This window comes from Punica granatum, chromosome 4, assembly GCF_007655135.1.
Source record: "Punica granatum isolate Tunisia-2019 chromosome 4, ASM765513v2, whole genome shotgun sequence".
NCBI classification, from domain to species: Eukaryota; Viridiplantae; Streptophyta; class Magnoliopsida; order Myrtales; family Lythraceae; genus Punica; species Punica granatum.
The window spans coordinates 19,349,509-19,369,741 of NC_045130.1; the positions used below are offsets into that span (position 1 = coordinate 19,349,509).

Consider the following 20,233-nt stretch of genomic DNA (forward strand, 5'->3'; position numbering starts at 1 on the left):
AGAGCTCGGGGGAAAAAGAAGCAAGATGGATAGGAATCGAGAGGGCTATGGGGACAAAGCAAGTGCTAGGACAGGAAGTAGGAAGCCGTTCGAGCGGAGAAGCGTTAGAGTTTAACTGATTGATTTACAGGTATGCTTAACTGCGTGGCTAGTCTTATATCTACTAGTTTCTTTTACTTGAATATGTCTTTCTTGCTATGCATTTAGAAGCAATGGGTTAGTTGGATTACTAAATTAGAGAAATTGATGGAATACCTTAGACAGGCACATTTGAATGTTTAGTGAATTAAACTTGAATAAATTGATAATGCTGGAATTTTCTTATGATTACTCTGTTCTTGTTGATTTAGTGGTTGTACGAAGAATTGGTTCTCTTTCAAGCTTTTGTCCTTCTTTGCTGGAAGAAGATTATGAATTTGATGGTAATGAGTTAATGGAATTTTCATATTGGATCGAGAAGGTGATATGTCGAAACAAAAGAGTGGATGGTGGTTTTCGATAATACAAGGGAATTTGAATTAAATTATTGATGAAGTCGATTGTTTGATCTTTGCCCTCTTCAATTAATATGATTGGGTTTTTCTATGATCATTTAGTTTATTGAGATATGACAAGAAGAAAATATTTTCCTTTAATGTGAAAAATGTGATTTCCTTTTCTTTTAAGGCTAGGGATTTAGGATGGTCTTGCCTTACTAATTTTAGTGAATTATGATTTTGTTTAATTGTGATGGGATAAGCATGCTAAGTTGGACATTGAGGAATGTGTTAAGTTTATAAGGATTTATTTGTTTGATTGCTCGAGTAATCGGTGAGTTTAAAGCTTGTTAAAGGGTGATTTGAGAAATAAGACAAATTGGTATTGATTGGTTGTTAATGTTGATGGAAATTAAAGATGGAATTTACTTAATTATTTATTTGGAATATATGGTTGTCTTCTTTGGCTTTTGATACAGTTTTGGTACTCCTATGTATTTGGTCTTTTATGAATCTCTCATTTACCTTGAAATTGACAAGAGCAATCAGGTTTGTTTAAATGAGAATTATGGAGATTGGTTTAAGTAGTTTTTGACATAGATGAGAAATTGACATAATGAATATGATATATATATATATATATATATATATATATAAATCGGGACTTATTGGAAGTTATAGGCTCTAAAGAAAATTGTGGGAGGTACTGGAAGTCCCTGTGATGGTGCTATATTTTTATTATCTAATCCAATGCTTGCAAATAATAAGAATTGTTGAGACTAAATCCTTGCACTCTAAAATGTTGACTCAGTGAAATAATTTCGATGAGTTCGATGAGTACTCTATTCCCTTGTGAAATGATATATATATATACACATATATATATTATATGAATACAAAAATTATACGGAGTGTTATTAAAGGAAATATTGTGATAATTAGGGAATAAGAACTTGGTATGACTATATGAGATGAGATTGCATGGTCGCAATTGATTAGGTGGTGATATGTTTATATTGCTTGTTTCTTTATGGCTATGCTGTTTGGTTGTGCTATATATATTTTCGTGGACTAATTGTGATTGTGTATGTTAACGTGACTTAGTTTATTATAGCTATGGGACCGCCGGAACCAACAAATGATAAAATGGGCCAGATCGGCCGTTGGACTCAGCGGAATAAAAATGGGACCTTATCGGCTGCTGGACTTGGCGAAATATAAATAAGGGTTTGATCAGCCACTGAACTCGGTGGAATAGAAAAAATGGTCCGATCGACCGCTAGACCTAACAGAATATAAATTGAGGTCAACTCTTACCGTCAGAGGTTAATAGGCGCCCCCTACTTATGAGATATGTCTATGAGGACATGCGAATCAATTATTTGAGTTATGTGGGGTCACGATACCGTCACAACTCTATTGCGAGGAAATGCAACCCTATGGCTATATTGATTTGTTGTGTTATTTATTATTTGTCTAGTTTGATTGCTATAAATGTGATGATTGTTGAGATTGTCTGAAATTATTCTGTGGAAGCCGTGTTATGTGCTAAAGATTGATTTAGTCAGTGTATGAGTGTTAGGTGGTGCTGAGTTAATAGTTAATTCTAATATTATTATATGGTCATAAAAATAATTGATTGTTTACGAATGAATTTAGTAATTATTTGTATTTATGGTATAATATATTGTGTTGGTGAATTAAATGATGGACTTGAGTATGCTAGTATTATCTATATGAATGTTTCGTTGTTTAAAAATATATTATCTTTGTTCATTTAAAAAAATATATTTTTAGTTAATAATAATTCATTTCACTCTGGAATTTTATGCTCATTAAGATGCAACTCACACCTATATATATATTCCCAGATAAACTTCTAGCTGTGTAGGAGAACTTTTTGGACATTGGGGATCAGTTAGGAGGACTATGTAGGGAACTTAGTTGTTTGATATGTATTCTTTTTGTATAAAATATATTTGAATATGTTACGACTTGAAATTTTTGTTTAGTTGGTTTAGTGATATGGCTCTCTTAGAATGTATATATATATATGTAATAGCTTGCTTGATTAGTTATATATTTTTGGGAGTTATGGAAAGCAGGTTTTATATAAATAGTTTATATGATAATGGATATCGAGAAAATTTGGAAAAAAATCTTGTCGAAATTTCGGGTCATGACACCTTTCTTACTCTATCCCCTTCCCGAGTGAGTTTGGATAGAAGTTTCTGGAAATTATTCTTTTAACTGTAATGAAGATGAGAAAAGAATGATTTTTTTTTTGCAATAATTTCTCAATCATGTCATTGCTCATTTCTTCTACATTTGTGGATACTTGCACAACAAGGATTCCTACTAACTGCTGGCTTTTTTGCTTTAGTCATTTTGGCTTCGTCTTGATCTCTCTCGTGAGCACATTTGGGAAACATTTTAGCATTTCCTCTTTAATAGAACACTAGAGTTTTCAGTAGTGCTACGCACGAGATTCCATGAATTCAGTTCGGTAATGAAAAGTATGGGAGTTAAAAGAAAGTAAAGAAAAGTTAGGGGCTTGACAAAAAAAATAACAATATGGGAGAAAAAGAAGGGAGAGTGTCAGTGTGAAAGAGAGCCGCGTGGTGAGGTGAGAGTAAAAGAGAGAGTGAAAGAAGGCCATGTGAAGTTATATTGTGATATTGCCATTTTATCTTTTGGATTGGTAATTTATTTTGTTTCTATTCAATTGAGAGTGAGATTTTGAGGATAATTTCGGCAAATTATACAAAAAGTAACTATTGTAGGACACTAAGTCTTTCCCTTATATATTAGTATATATATGTGTGGCTTAAATAGTAGGGCAAACGTTGACATCATATGTAAGCGAAAGAACTCACGATTTTGGAAACACTTTAGCATTTGAAGTCTATGTAAAGAAGGAGCACAAATCGACTGGATAAGTTAATGTTTAGAACTTAGGGGTTGTTTGTTTTGTTATGAAAATCCCCTGGAATCAGAAGCGGAATCATTGATTCCGATTATTGATGATTGTTGATAAAAAATTCGACTCCAATTGCCCCATATATAATAATCCATCTACCCAATCAACAGGAATCAGAAACCCTCACATAGTTAGGAATCAAAATTTTAAAGCTCAAAATAATTTGACGAAAACCTCAACAAATTTCCCACTTCTGCAACTCTTAATTACCACAATATATTAATTTTAAACGGATATTTATAAAAGTCAGAAAGTATCCAATCCCGATTCCAAGCTAAAACCAAACAAAAATTAAAATTTATTATTCCGTTTTCATTTCTGTCCTATTCCATTTCCTTCATTGTTTTTCGATTCCGAAGTGTGAAAACAGCCCCTTAAAGAATTTTGCAAAGGAAAATAGCTTTATATGCCGAAAAATTGGTCTAGCGATCTGCCGGTTGTGAGGGATCAAATAATTAATAGCCCATAGTTAAGCGTTAAATTCATATTCGGAGATAGACTATTCTCATTAGTTATTTCCATGCCCTCCAAATTGAAATCTTTTCCATATATAAAAGATGCATCCCCATGAAAATTCTCGATAGAATGTGTCCTTTTAATTTTTTTAATGATTAATTAATGTAAGTAAATAAGAGAAAGAATGGAGAGAAAAGAGAATGAGAACGTGAGGGGGAGAGAGAAAAAATAAGAAGAGGAAAGTTGGAAAATGGTGGTTAAACACAATATTAGAGTTACTATTTTGTCCTTTTAACTTCCTCCAAAATTTAAGTAGTTCAAACTTATAATTGTTATCCTTAAAATGGGCCATTTTGGAATAAAAAAAGTTACCCAACTCATCCTATTTCCATTTGTAATATAGACATATATATATATATATATATATATATACACACACACATATAATATTTATACATGTCCATATTGTAGATATTCATAAATATTGAAATTAATGTTGCAGTTTCTTATTTTTTTCTTCCTTAACATTTTATACTGTGCTGTTAGCTGTATTAGTTATAATTTCATACTACTTTTGCAATATATTATCAGGTTAATTTATTAACATATAAAGAAGAAAGAAAAAATTAATTACCTTTCCTTCATTAAAATTAAGTAATCTCGTGTGCAACGCACGCGATTACCTACTAGTATATAAGAAAAATGTATAAGAGAATATAGAAGTTCAAATGTTTAAAGGCCATATAATTACTATTCTTTTACCGAATAAAATTGAAAATTTTGACTTAATAGAATTTTTTTGAATTATTTTATTAAAAATTTCATTGAGAATTGAAACAATAAATATGTACATGAATCTTTACTTACAATTCTCAAATTAAATATTTATCATTGTGATATAAAATTTACCATATTCAAATTCATAGGAAAAAAAAGTAATAGTAACATAACACAAACTCTCTAATCGTTATCAATTATTGTTCTCATAGTTACTTCTGGAATTAAATATTTATCATTGTAATATAAAATTTACCATATTTAAATTCGTAGGATAAGGAAAAAAAAAGAATTGTAATGTAATACAAACTCTCTAATCCATATCATACTTAATTTCTTCTTATGAAAATTTTTGAACAAAATCCGTTTAACACACGGTTCAACAATCTAGTAATAATGATAGTCTAACATGGCTCAATTAGAGCCGAAAATGTTGGATCAACTGTGGAGACAAACATGATTGAAGTGCTTGGAGAAGATATTATGATCAATAAAAAATGTTAAAAATCTTTGCATTGGTTTCTCTTTTATGCAATAAGTTTGCTTGATCATCGAATTGCGTCATAAGTTTTTCTACAGTCCTTTCAAACTCATAAATGTTTGAAACTTGTGACTGGACTATATGGAAGTTCGTGGGATAGCGGTCTGGAAACTCATTTGCTATTATTTTTCTGTTATATATATGTCCACCGTAATTCATTTTTAACTATTTTTTTAATAAAGCCATCCTAGATTTGGGTTGGGTTTATGTTAATAATGGACTTACATATTTGTGTCCCTATGATAATGCTTCCAATTCAAACTTTTTATTTTTCATTTCACTTCCAAATCTTTATTGGCCAAAAAAAAAAAGAAAGACTACCAAATCTTTTAATTTAAGCAATATTAATTTATTTAACACTCATGAACTTCCACACTCTATAATAATATTAATTGCTCATAAAATTACTTGAATTGTCTGAAAAATTCATGTGTTATTCATTATTGAATTCATATAAGTTTAATTTAACGAAAAATTCATTTATTACATAATTTTATAATGTTTTCTTGTGGGTGTGCTAGTCATATGATGAAGAATGAGACTTATTAGAAAACAAAAATAAATAGGGAGTATTCTGGACCATAAGATATTGTCAAATAGCAACGGAGAGAATAAAAGATAGAAACCTTGATGGCGTTATTAATTAGGGGAACGAGAATGACAAGAAATAAAGCTTTAGAACGAACATGACAAAAAGACCAAAGGCTGAGATTCAAACTCGGACCTTCTTGGTTTCTAGACCATTAGATCCCTGGGCAAAAATGAAGTTTCTATCCAAAAATTGAGGATGCGACATGCAATGAATGACTTATTCTCGAGCATAAAGGATCGATATATACTCATTTATATCTGACATATGTGACTGCAATATTCTAGTGTTTTTATTTCTCCTCTTTTGATGAATGCAATCTTCTAAATTTGAAATTCTAACGGACAAGCTATGAGATAAGTATCGAGACAAGGTCTCGCTCTGGAAAGATACTTGGTCGCTGCCGTACTCAGTTATTATTACCAGCATAAAATATTTTTCAGGATCATACATGTGGCCATATGAAAGCGAGACACGTATTTGTGGATACTTTTGTAAATATACAAAGCTGGGGGACAATGGCGTAATATTCTTCAGGACCAATAAACATGGTCTTATGAAACGTCGTCGTAAGGAGATCCAGTTGGCGAGCTCAGGAAGCATTCACATTCTGATAAAAAGCCAGGATAGAATCTAGAAGTGCACGTTCCATGAGGTTGCACGGTGCGAACTCTGAGCCATGTAGATTCTAGAAGATGGGTAATGAGGCTATGAGCGACATCATTTAAGAGCAGAAGTAGTTAAGTGTGAGAAAAGGATAAGGATTATCCAGAAGAACGAGTCAATCATGTGAATAATTATCATGTGGGGATAAGATTTATAGTTAAAGACGGTAACTTTTAAGTCCAAATTCTCAAGGTTGCAGAGTAAAAGCTTATAACCGCTAAGAGGTGGAGGAAATCTATAAATACTAGAAGATTCCGCTGATGAAAGCACCTCTCGATCAACTCAGCAAACAAAATCTTTGTAGATTTTCATAGCTTCTTCAAGTTATCTATCCTTAGGAGTAGGTGTAACTTATATATTCCAGGCCTGTAACGACAAGGTTGATTCCCTCAACGGTTCAACTTCAAAGTTTGTGACTGTAAGCACCTCGTTCTGACCCTGACTAGGTCAACCATCCAAGGAGCCCATCGAATTAGAGAGCAGATAAAAGCGCACGGGGATCGCTCATCGAAAGACAGATCTTCATGATCAAACAGATAAGTTCTCAAGTTTTAAGTATTTAATTTATACATTCAGTGCATATTTTTAAAATGATACGTGATAATTTGTAAAATTTTATTTTGTAAGGAAGCGCTTGTAAAACGAATTTTGAAATGTAGCGCCCACTATCTAGAGACCTTATTTTAAACCCCATCTGCTCGTATTTTAATAAAAAAGGCACATTAATTTTCTTTAATTAAAACACTTTGATTCTCATATTTATTCAATAGGGGAAGGGTTCGAGATGAAGAAATCGATATTCTCACGTAGCGAGAAATACTCATCTTGGGGAGTTTTCCAGTTAAAAATTATTTTTTAGACCTGAAAATATTTTTCGATAATTTTTCTCAGCTCAAATATGCTTTAAAATCCCAAAAAGGGCGAAAATGAAGTTTTGAGAAGTTTAGGGGTGGCTGCTTAATTAAATTAGACTAAACTAGTTTATTTCAGACGTTAAATTCTGTTTCGTCTTTTATATAAATTAAGGAGGGCTGGCGCAGGTACTGCTCGCGCCTCCGGATGGAGGCGTTGGTAGCCACCACGCTTGTGGCGGTGGGCGGGGTTACTAACCCCGCCCAAAGCCAGCTGTTCTTTCTTATCTAGAATGGATAGCTGGCGTCCTCTAGATCATTGAAATTTGAAAAATCTTCTTAGTTTCGCCTCTACAATTTATAAAATTGCAAAATATCTCCTGACTCCCCTTTGCCTATAAATAGATGGTTATTTTCCGAAGAGAGAACTTTTGTCCAACTTCATATGTTGAGGTTCTACCAAAATAACCCTAAATCCTTCTAATTATGCCTATAGTTATCATAATTAGTAGGATTTTGGAGAGCTTGAGTCTCGATTTCATCAAATCCGAGCTCGAAGATCCGAAACCTTCCCGGACTAAGGTAAACAACTGAGATTATACACATCTGGTCAGACCCGAAATCAAACTTGCTAGCTAGTATTTCGGTTGACATGTGCTTGATTGATGTGTTTATATGTAGATTGGACTAATAGGTTGTTAATTTGTGTGAATTAGATACTAATTAGAATTAATCAAGTACCATGCATAATTAGGATATGACTCGGTTAAATCAAACTTGATTATCCATGGGAAAAGACTAATTGTATGTTAATCGGACTTGATTTGATGTTAATCGAGTCAATTTGTGTATAATTAGGTGTAATTAGTTGTAATTGGCTTGTCTAATTAGGTTCTAGTTGGGCTTGATTTTGCTTAATTACTGTAACATTCTGATCATAGTAATTTAGATCAATTTGAGGTCAATTGGGTTTAATTTGGCTCAAATCGTGTTTAATTGGACTAATTACGAAATTGGCTAAGAGTAATTAGGCTTGAATTTGCTTGATTAATCGAAATGGGCATCAAATTGAATTTGTGTACATTCTGTAATTTTTGGTGAATTAGGCTTATATGAGCCAATATGATGATTTGTGGCTCGATTAGGCTTACTTAGGTGTAATTAACTTCCTATTGCTTAAGATATGGCTTAATTAGGTTCAATTAACTTCCTATTGCTTGAGATATGGCTTAATTAAGCCTTGTATAGCTCAAAGTTGGTCTCCTAAGCATCCCGGAAATTTTCTGCTTAGTTGATCTGATAGTCAGTTGGGTGATTTAGGGGTCAAATTAGGCTGAATCATGGGCGCGCATGCGGCGGGAGCACACAATGGGCTGGTTGGGAGCTCGCACATGGTGGAAGAGTGGGCCCCACGCCTCCAAGATCGAATATATATATTTGAGAAAACTATCACTATCATCCCTCTACTTTCACACTGTCACCAATTTAGTCCCTCTATTAATTTTGCCACCATTTTAACACAAGCGTTTGCCTTCCGCCTATCAATATGGTCCTCAACATCAGTAGACATAACGGAAGTCTGACGTGGGTGCATTATTGGACCAAACGACGTCAATAAAATTGGTTTTTTAATCAGAAACATGTGCCAAGCTTGAAACGGCACCGTTTCTAAGCAAATCGGAGCTTGACCGTGGACCATACAGTGACGTTGTGGGACTTCATCGTGGCGGCGAAGGAGCCGGTGCCGCCGTCGATGTCGATGCAAAGCCTGAGGGCGGAGCCGGAGGATTTGGCGATCTGGAGGAGCTAGAGGACGGGGAGGTCGAGCTAGGAGGAGAAGCGGGAGGAGTCGTGGCGGAGGGGTTGAAGCCAAGGGAGGGGTTGTACTGGTTGAGGTAGGAGAAGCTCTTGACCTTCAAACGCCATCATTTTAGCGAAGGAGGACGAGGCCGCGGAGTGCGGTGGCCTCACTGTAGGGGGTGCTGAAGTTCATGGTGGCGGTGAGGACAGTGACGTTGTGGGACTTCATCGCGGCGGCAAAGGAGCCGGTGCCGCCACCGATGTCGATGCCGAGCCTGAGTGGGGTAGACATCATTTCCTGCAATATTTTCTGGATCGAGCTCTGATTCTCGCTCTGATATGTTTTGCTCAAGATTCCTTACCGTTGAAAGGATGCATTTGCAGGTGAATTCACATAATTCAAGATGTCCACAGAACTTCGACTTGGGTTATTAGATGAGGATGGTGTCGGTGACTGAAATGGAGATGCATTGGGTTGGGTCTTTGGGATGGTTGTAGTAGAGGTACCCAAAGATGCAATCCGAATGCAATCTGAACACTACTAACTGCTCCATATGGACTGCCTGTGTTACCCATCGAACTTTGCTGCCTGGAGTTCATAGAATTTTGGTGCAGAAGGCCTATAATTGTGCTAGAAGAGGCGGACGTGGATGCGATGTTGATCGAGTTATCTCCACCTGCTACGCTGCTGCTTGGATCAACTTGCATTCCTGTGGCCTGAGAAGGGGCCAGATCAGTTCTTGTGTTCTAAGATGTTGATTGTTGCGGATATTGTTGTTCCTTTAGTTGGGGTGGTTGTGGCAGGAGGAGGCGATCAGGGAGAACTGTGGAGGATGAGTGTCTCAGAGAGATTGGGGTCGTAGGGGCAGAGGGAGAAGTGGGTGTAGTTCATGTACTGGTGGAGGAGTTCGGGGTGGTTGTGGTTAGGGGTGTGCACGGGTACCAGGTATACCCGGAACCGGTTGAAACCTACCCTAACGGGTAGGGTCCGGGTAGCTCGTATTGAAAATAGGGTAGGTTCCGGGTATTAAAATTAGGAACCTGTGAAAATCGGTTCCGGTTTCGGTTCCTGCCTACAGGGTACCCGGAACCGGTTATTTATGAACAGAAAAAAGAGGAAAGAGTAAAGTTACTATCTCCTCTAATGAATCAGAATATAGGCACTTTGTTGTGTGAAATCGTATTATGGATGTTCAACTTTATCGATGAATTAATGAGACATATTATTATTTCATTGTTGTGAATTAATCTAAATTTTGTTGATATTCTATTTGGCATGATTACTGATTATGTATGTGATATTTTCGATTTTATTTAGCGAGAAGAAAAAATTTACAGGTTCCAACAAGGTACCCGGAACCTGTGGTATAATACAGGTTTCGGGTAGGTTTCGGTTCCATGATTCAACAGGGTAGGGTCCGGGTATTATGAAAAATACAGGGTACCCGGAACCGATCACCCTTAGTTGTGATAGGAGGAGGCAAACGGGGAGAGCTGGGCGTGGATGAGGAGATTTGGTGGCGAGGCAACGGCAGCGGCAACAGAGGAGGAGGAAGAGGAGTTGGAAGAGTCCATCCACTGATGCCGTTTAGTCCAGCAATGCACCCACGTCAGACTTCCGTTATATTCACTGACATCAAGGACCATATTGATAGGCGGAAGGCAAACGTTTGTGTTAAAATGGTGGCAAAATTAGTTGAGGGACTAAATTGGTGGCAGTGTGAAAGCAGAGGGATGACAGTGATAGTTTTCTCTATATATTTTTGAGAAAAAGATCTGACATTTTCGAGGGAGTTTTTCTCGATAGACAGTACCGTGGGATTTTCGAGGGAAAATCAGTATCGAGAGATTTTTCCATAGCAAAAAAATTTCAAGGGCCTTTTTACCGAGGAAATATTTTCCTTGATAATTCGCCGGAATTCCATTGTAACTCGTACGGTTCTGACAGATTTCCGACGGATTACGGCCTCCGTAATCAAACAGTTTTTAGTAGTGTCAATAAGTATAAATAATATGTACATATATCCAAAATTCGTTGAATATGGTACCCAAAAAAAATATAGAAAAAATTCATTAAATCGGAATTGAAAAGTCAAATACACGAATCTTTCAATTAAGAATTAAATTTCCGAGTAGTTCAAAAGACAAGTAACAAGGGGTTAAGGGTTTTAAGAAGACCACATCTCATAAGCGCTGCTCAACTTTTACTATATATTATAATTGATTCTTACTTCTTAGATCAGAACATCTAAGTTAATTACTTAATTTTTTATCATTCGTGGAGTTATAATTTTGTTATTCATTAATGTGGTTTTTTATTTTGTTAAAAGAGAAGCTCATGAGTCTCGTACAATGAAATAGAAATCTCAATAACTAATAAAGAGACACATGTATAGTTGCACAAAATATTGAGCATGAAACATTTTAGGTATCAAGCGAGAACGTATACGACTGCACTACACAATATTTTAATTTCATAAACGAGCTTTGAGTGATGGACTTAACAAGCCTGTTTTTATAAGTCAGAAATTATTAATCTATTACAATATCCATATATATATATATATAGTGAAATTGACTTCATTTTGCTTTAAATAGGGTAATAGTTAGTAGGGTCAAAATCATCAATTTATATATACATAACAACGAACTATATAATTTAATAATATTGGCAAGCAATTAATTGATCATACATAGGAATAGGACTAAACCATAAACTATTGGTATTTGAAAAAAATTAAAATTTATGAAATTGAAAATGTAAATCAAATTTGTAAGAGAGCTTCAAAAAAATATTGAATAAGATAATTAGTCTAACTTAATCGAAGGTTATTATTTAGAGATTAATATGTGAGATTTTTAAACTATTTTTTGATATTTTTATGATTATTTAGAAGTGAGTTAATTTTTTAAAAAATTATATATGAAAATTATTATTCTCTCATAGAAAAGTTTTCAAAAAAAAAAAATCACAAATTCTATGAACTTATGATCATATAAAAAAATAGAGAGTTGATTTAATCATGTGACATATATTTAATTGGATATTAACCTAATTTTTGTTATAAGATTAAAATTATTATTATTTATGAACTTATGACAATAAAACAAATTAAACATCAGAAAATTTGCATAGCTAAAAAAATGGGTAATGAAGTAGATATATATGTACTTATCATACGGATGTCATTTACAATATTATCTAACACACTTACTATTAAATAAATATATAATAGAATACTTACTAAGTGGGACTATTTGTTGTAAAATATATATTGAATCATGCAAATTAGTCTAATTTTATTATTTAATTACAGTATCAAACTTGAAATTAATTATTATAATTATATTATAATGCTAAGTAGCTAAAATATTTTCCAAAATTCAGAATAATTGTAATAAAAATGATATATAAATGTTTTAAAATCATGATTAAAAATATAATTTTCAAAAAAGAGTTACGGAATATACTTGAAAATTAAATGTAAAGAAAGTTGGATTTATAGAATTATTTCCATAGATATTAAAAATGTGATGAAATTAGAATGGATTGCACGGGAATTGAAAATTCTAAAGTAAAATATGAACCACAATACACGAAATAGAGGTCTTTCAATCGCTCGTGTTTTAGAGAAACCACTATATGTATTTTTAATTTCAAAGAAAATAATGATACTAATAAAGATGTATGATTGTATAAACTATGAAAATTTGAGAATCTTATCATTATCCTTTCATTTGATAATATTTATTAATTCATTTTAATAATATCTCGTTTTAATTATTATTTGAAACAACCCGTACAATGCAACGGGATAGAAATCTAGTATCTATCTATTATATACTCTTTTACCCCTTTCAAGAATTAATTGCGTTTACTTTCAACTCTAATTACAATAAGGTTATGCCAAGGCTTTGTATAATCAATTCCATGTTCTTTTTATTCTTCAGCTCGCAGCTAACATTAGTTAATACCTCTCGTCCTAATATAAGAACCCAATACACGCATTGTAACGTGGTACGAGGTTCCTAATATACACTCATATATGTGGTAGCTATCCTAAGTAGTGATCGACAATTAACGTGGATTCAAGTGGTTCGACGCTTGTTCTCTTAACAAGATTTTGGGTTCGAATAATGTGAATGGAGAAAATCTACAATGAGAGAATCCCTTGTAGTAGCAAAAAAAATTCATTTTGGGGTATTTTCAGTCAAATAAGGGTGTAAGCGCCTCGTTTTGGATTTGGCTTGGTCAATGATCAGAAAACACCCCAGACATATCATCAGTCAAGAAGCTGAATTAAGTAGAAAGATTTGTAGAAAGAAACTTCGAGAAGCTGAATTTCGAAAAATACAGGATAAGTCCGCGAGTGCTCGCCTTAAGCATTTCTTTATTTTCGGTGCAATATTTAAAATAATACGAAGGTCGGTAATATTTTTCTCAAGGTTTGGACGTATGAAAAAACAATTTCTCAAAATAACGTGTAATTGCTAGAGATTTTTTATTTTAAAAACCAGACTATTCATACATTTCTTAAATATCGACACCTTAATTATTTTTTTACCAATAAAAACTCGAATTCTTTGATTATCACATTTCAATCCAAAAGAAGAAAGGTTCGAGACGGAGAAATCGATTTTCTCACGTAGCAAGAAATATTCATTTCTAGGTATTTTCAATCAAATGATTATTTTCCGATCATGAAAAATATTTTTCGATAAATATTTTTCCATAAAATATGTTTAATATCTTTATAAAGGGGTGAAAATGTAGTTTTTGTGAAGTTTAGAGACTGAAGCGTGATTAAATCAGACCGAACTAGTTCAATTCGAACCAACGGAAGACAGTTCCTCTTTTTGGAAAAATTAAGCAGGGCCCGTGCGAATACTACCCGCACCACTCGCGCAGGGCAGCCAGCTAATCCTTCTTATGCAGATGGCCAACTGGTATGCTCCCGGACACCAATTTTTAGAAAATATCTCCATTTTGACCCCAATAGTTTTTAAAATTACAAAATCCCGCAACTCCCTTTCTATCTATCTCGCCTCATTTATTTTCTCTCCACTCTCACCCCTTTCTCTCTCTTAGTAACGTCACTTCCTTCATACTTTTGCTATTTAATTATTTATTTTACTATTTTTACTATTTATTTATTTTAATTATATTGTGAAAAGGTCACTTATTATACTTCTTTCTTTTTACCAAAAAAAGGGTATTATACATTTTCTTTTGTTGATAGTTATTAAATTCAACTTAAAATAAATCAATAATTAAATTTATACGATTAATGTATTAAAAAACTTCCGCACATGGTGCAGTACACGTCTACTATATATATATATTTCAAGGCAGATAGAAAATCTCGTGGGGTAATCTAGTGCTTATGCGGAAATCCTGTTTGCCTTGCAAGGCTCACGTTAGCAAGAACAAGCTCCTTCGGGAGGACCACAACATTAAAATTCGAAATTGTCAGGTTTTCCTGACATCACACACGCACACATCTATATATATATATATATAGTTGTAACCCGACTAATAAATAGAGTCATAAAGATAAATTTATAATATTAGAATATATTTCACAAAAATAAAATAAAATACAACAACGGTGTTCCGATACATTGTGAGCTATACAAGGCAAGAATATTTTCGAGATATCGAAATATATTCTAATAGGCAAATTCACATCTAAGTAGTTTTGATTAATTTGTAATTGTTAATCGATTCCCATTTAATTAATATATGCATTTGATTAATATATGTATATTATATAAATATACAAATTTTATAAAAGAAAACGAATTTTATGAATTAAGAATAATTTATGCCTAATTTATATCAAATTTAGTTTAAAAAAAGAAAGTTAGTATATATGAACCCCAATCAATAAATAGGGTTAGAAACATCATTTTATTTCCTTTCCACAATTAATCCGCTATCAATAGGCAATTTCCGGCCAATGACAATTGCCAGCCAAACTAAATTGGAATAGGATTTCCTTCCCACAATTAATCCGCTATTAATTGGCCATTTCCGACCAAATTAAATTGGAACAGAAGCAATTTCGCCAAAATTAATTGCAAGTGGATTTATTATTTTAGCACTTTTATTTCAGCAACAACACTCCGAAATCATGCCTGAGCGATGGATGGAAGGCTGGGAGGAGAAATGAGTTAATTAGTATTGAGTGGTCAATGGAAGGTAGAGAGGAGAAACTGTTTTATCTAAGCGATACTAATGAGGGACAATATGTCGTTTGGAATAACCACATGGAGGAAACCTTCTACTGGGGGTTTGGGGGTATATTTGAAATTATATAAAATTGAGAGGGCATTTTAGGAAGTAAAATGTGGAGAAACAATTTGTGCAGCTCTCTATATACTTCTATACTTGTCATTATTATTAGGTAGATTCTACAATTGGATCTCAAATTGTGTTCCATGATAAATTATTAATTTCAATCATTAGATCTTATCAACTTTTGATCTCATTAATCCATTATTTACATATTTTACCATGACATTTCTTGCCCTTTATATTTTCATTTCACAATTTTCGCCTACAATACAATATCACTGTTATCGAATCCTCCCGCCACATGTATCAATCACATTCTGCCACGTTACTCATCATCGCCACATTACCAAACTGGACCATAAAATCAATTTTTAAAGAAAATTAGTCTAATATGACCCGGATACGTTAGCAACATGTCATCAATATATAAAAGTTAAAGACACGTAAACGACACTCTAATTTTATTATATTTTGCATGTGACCGAATGAATTTGTGACGCCATTAAAAAATATATGGGTCAAAACATTGTCTTTAATATTAAAAGGACTAGTTTTACTAGTTTTTCGCCATAAAATATAATTTGACGTTCCATTGTAGAATTTACCTTATTATTATTATTATTATAGATGAGAGAGGTTCATGGGACCAAAAAATAGAGAAAAGCAGATGAAAGGCACTATAGGTACTGACGATAATTGAATCCGAACCACTTGGTAATTCGATCGTGACTTATGCCATAGCACTAAATGCCATTCCTTGTGTAGTTCATCTTCTATTGTAAAGAAAATTAATTTTGATGGGTATAATTTATTAATATTTCCTTGCTGAAAATTCTAAAATTTTATTGTAATATACTTTAAGTCAATAGGAAGACATGTATTGAACTATTTATTCAATGTCCAACTATTTTCCTAAGCGAAATTTAAAACTAAAAATCTTAACTAAGCAAGACTTGCAAAAAGCCCAACGTAAGGGGCGACGGTTGCTGTGGCGGGCTCAGCCTGCTGGTAGTTGCTCCTTGAGTCGGTGTACCCATCCTGCTCATCAGGGCCACCAACAATTGCGCCATCTAGCACGTTCGGGTTGGGAGCGATCCTATTAAACCACAAATCAAACCCACCTTGGCATGTTATGGAGGTTGGGTCCTTCTTGATTGATACGATAGAAGCCCCCCTATGGTGGGGCTGGGTTGGGTAGCTCGACCCGAATCCGACCATGTAGCTCAGTCCCTTAGGGTTATTCCCCAGCACGTAATCCGCCTAATAATAATTTGAATAAAAAAGTAATCATTAGAATGTATCTCTATGCTATAACTGAAGTTTGATAGATATATAATTAAGGTAGGGTACCTGGGATTGGGCGATCGCATAGAGATCGGAAACTGAGACAAAGCCACCAGGACACTGGATGGTGGCCTTTTTGGCAGAGAGGTAAGACGCATACGAAACGGCTGCAAGGGAAGCTGCGCCAACATACTGGAGGTTTCCCCAGGGGAGGAACCACAGCATCCCTCCCGCCGTCATCTTAAAGTTGCCGCTGCCCTTTTGGGCATAGTTGCAGAGGAACGTTTCAGCATCAGACTTGTACTGTCCAAATATTCCCGAGCTCCCCGCCTTCCCTTCCAGCACCAGCTGTAGAAGAAAACTTCGTAGATTAGTACGAACAGGTTCATTTGTTGAGGAGTACACAAATAGAATCCAACCAAACTGAACCTTTGCAACGAGCAATTGGGCACCAAGATACTTGTCGTCCCAGGAGAACTGTTGTCGAGCACCGCCCGTCCCACTTGCCTGTCCGAGGAAATCTAGGTATGTTTTTTCATCGGTAGCCCTCTGAAGCCAAGCTGCTGCCCACAACAATTCATCCTAGCAGACATCGAAATCTGAATCAAACATCTTTAAACATAAGTACGTGTACATAGTGTTCAATCATCTGCACCCTTTTTCAAAAGTTTCATTATTATGTCACTTTTCGATGCCGTATAACTCAGTGATATGTACCTGATATCCACTGCTGGAGTAGAATGATCCGGCATTGGGAATGCTGGACTGATACTGTCCCGGGTGGTTCCGAGCAAAGTCGAAGAGCTGGCCCAATTGCACATTAATCCTAGCAAGTTAGTCTGACTTTCATAACGCAATTCATTTCATGTGAGGGGCAGAAATATTTTACCTGTCTAGCGTGGGTAAGGAGCTGTTTGGAGTAACTGCGGTCAGTCGATTTAAAGGTGATGGATGCAGCAGCTAAAGCAGCTGCGCTTTCAGCAGCAAGGTCGGCACCCGGACTCTGGTGGGTGATCTTGTAGGTGGTCCGAGGGGTGGTCATCTCCTCAGGACGCTGCCAGCAGGAGTGGTCGGCCTGTCCGTCCCCAACCCCACCAAAGAAAACGTTGGGCTTGGGGTGGGCCTTGATAAGGTAATCGGTGCCCCACCTGATGGCTGCGAGGGCATTAGATAACTCGTTATTTTGTTTCAGCTTACCCTCAAAATCCACCACGCCCCATGCCAGAAGCGTTATCGTGTAGGCCATTGGGAACCCGAATTTTACGTTGTCACCGGCATCGTAGTACCCTCCCGAGAGATCAACCTGTGTGATGACAGATGTACGAGATTATTCATGTAAAAATTAAGAGATGGTACTGCAAATTATTAAGCCAGAGCATCCAACGGTACGATCACCTCTCCAAGTTAGTCTAACCGCACGAAGGTTGGCCATATCTTAGTTCCAAGTCGGTCACGATTTTTACACAATAATATATACATGGCATATGCAAATATATTTTAACAAATTTTAGTTCTTATTAGAATATAGGAAATTATGAGGAAGGAATTTTAGTGCAATGGCACAAGGTGAGAACTTAAAATCGAAAAGATTTAGGTTCAATTTTGTGGAACTTATATGCTTCTTTATTCCATTTTGATTCATATCCCAGCTCATGAACATCCAATATATTTGAAAAACAGGATAATAAATTATCATATACGGTATTTGGGGCAGCTCTCTTTTCTGGGTAGAGCAATTAATTGGGTTAGCTCTTAAACTAACTTAATAGGGTCAAGTTCGAGCCTTTATGAATTTATATAAGAGAATACTTTTTATGGGATCGCTTGCATGGCTAAATTGAGTATTACGTGGATCATGGAAATTTCCTGGACGAACACTACACGCTTTTCATTATCCAAAAAGGGGAAAATCATCAGTAAAAAATCAACAGAAGCCAACAGTTTTGGAAGAAAAGAGATTATGGTATTAGTATAAAAATGCTTGGTGAAATTCATCATGCGAAATTCTTTGGAAATCCAATAATTAATACCTTCGTTCAACGTACATTATCAATTTTAATTACTTATTTTGCGTAAAGGAAAAAAAAAAGGAACAAAGTGTTATAATGGATCTACTTTGACTTTGTCATTAGGCAAAAAAAATTGATGGTAGAAATAGAATCTTATATATATATGCGTGGTACCATTGCCACCATATGTTCTTATATATTAGTAATTATAAATTATGAGTTTTTCCAGGAGACGGAGTTAGATCATCTTACACCGGCGTCACTGCCATCCTTAAGAGCAGAATCTCCCCGCCATTGAACCCTCTGATTAGTAGGCAGCTTCCCTGATCTCTGAGCCTCAAAGAATAACAATGACTTCGTCAGTGCGGTCCCATAATCGCTGACAGCGTCGACATTGATACCAAAGAAACACAGGCTCAGACAAAGCCCTAACACAACCACTGACATTTTTCTAAACATCTCGTTAGAGCTCACGATAGTAATACGACGACAATAATGTAACCTAACCCACAAAGATTGGCCTCGCTTTGTAATCCGCTTTTAATGGCCAGTTTCCGACCAAATTCAATTGGAGCAGGAGCAATTTCGCCAAAATTATTGCAATTGGATTTATTACTTTACGTAATTGTTGGAGCATTTGCACATTACGCATTAATTCCTCACCCAAAAAAAATCTTAGAGATGTTTCATTCCGCTATTAATCCTAATACATTGGGCAATTTGTAAAGTAAGCATTTTATTGAATTCCCACCTTTACTCTAGCAATTTATAGTCACATATATACCTCCGAACACGTGCTTTCAATTTTATTGAACCACGAGGATTCATAGAGAAGTCAGGATCTGAACAAATAAAGATGAATCACCCTGGAATCTCCTTGGATTTGAATTGTTGATGCATGACAAGCTTGATCTATAATATCATCCTTTCAATGATAAACTTTTTTCTCATCATGTAAGTTTAATTTGCTCTGTAATATTTTTGTTATGTTGTTATCTGCTCACATTACTTTGTTGTGTGTACTATTTTTTATAAAGATTTTTTTTGCATTACGTTTTACAGGAATACGCCAAGTTGAAATCTTGAAGGCCAATTGCAAAGAGAACATTAGGAGTGCGCTTGGATTTAGAGTTGAGTTGAGTTGAATTTTGATTTTAATTGGTTTGTAATAATTGTATTGTTGAATTATGAAAAAAAAGTGTGAAAAAGTAATAAATAATTGAGAGAAAGTAATGATTAAGTAATGATTGTGTTGTTGAATTGTGAAAAAGTAATGAATAGTTGAGATAATTTAATATTAAAAATTGAATTGAATGGTTAAAAAAATTTAAAAAATGAAAAAAAGTAATGATTGTGATGTTGAATTGAAGATAAGTTGAAGGATGACAACTACTCTGAGAACAATATTATTTTCGTTATATATTCATTAAGAAGCAAGTATATTTTTTCTTTCGTATTCAATTTTATGTAGTACATGATACATATAAAAGAGAATTATATATAGAT

The 20,233-nt window shown here is 34.6% G+C and overlaps 1 protein-coding gene across 1 annotated transcript; it reads right to left on the minus strand.

Annotated features, from left to right (window-relative positions):
• Positions 1–16,376: 16,376 nt before the first annotated feature.
• LOC116204217 (endoglucanase 15-like) lies at positions 16,377–19,174 on the minus strand. The gene is made up of 6 exons (XM_031536292.1): positions 18,980–19,174; positions 17,608–18,021; positions 17,436–17,522; positions 17,148–17,300; positions 16,785–17,066; positions 16,377–16,694 (listed from the first exon to the last, which is right to left on the minus strand). Exons 1-6 carry the CDS (start codon positions 19,172–19,174, stop codon positions 16,377–16,379), a joined length of 1,449 nt encoding a protein of 482 aa, XP_031392152.1.
• Positions 19,175–20,233: the final 1,059 nt, after the last annotated feature.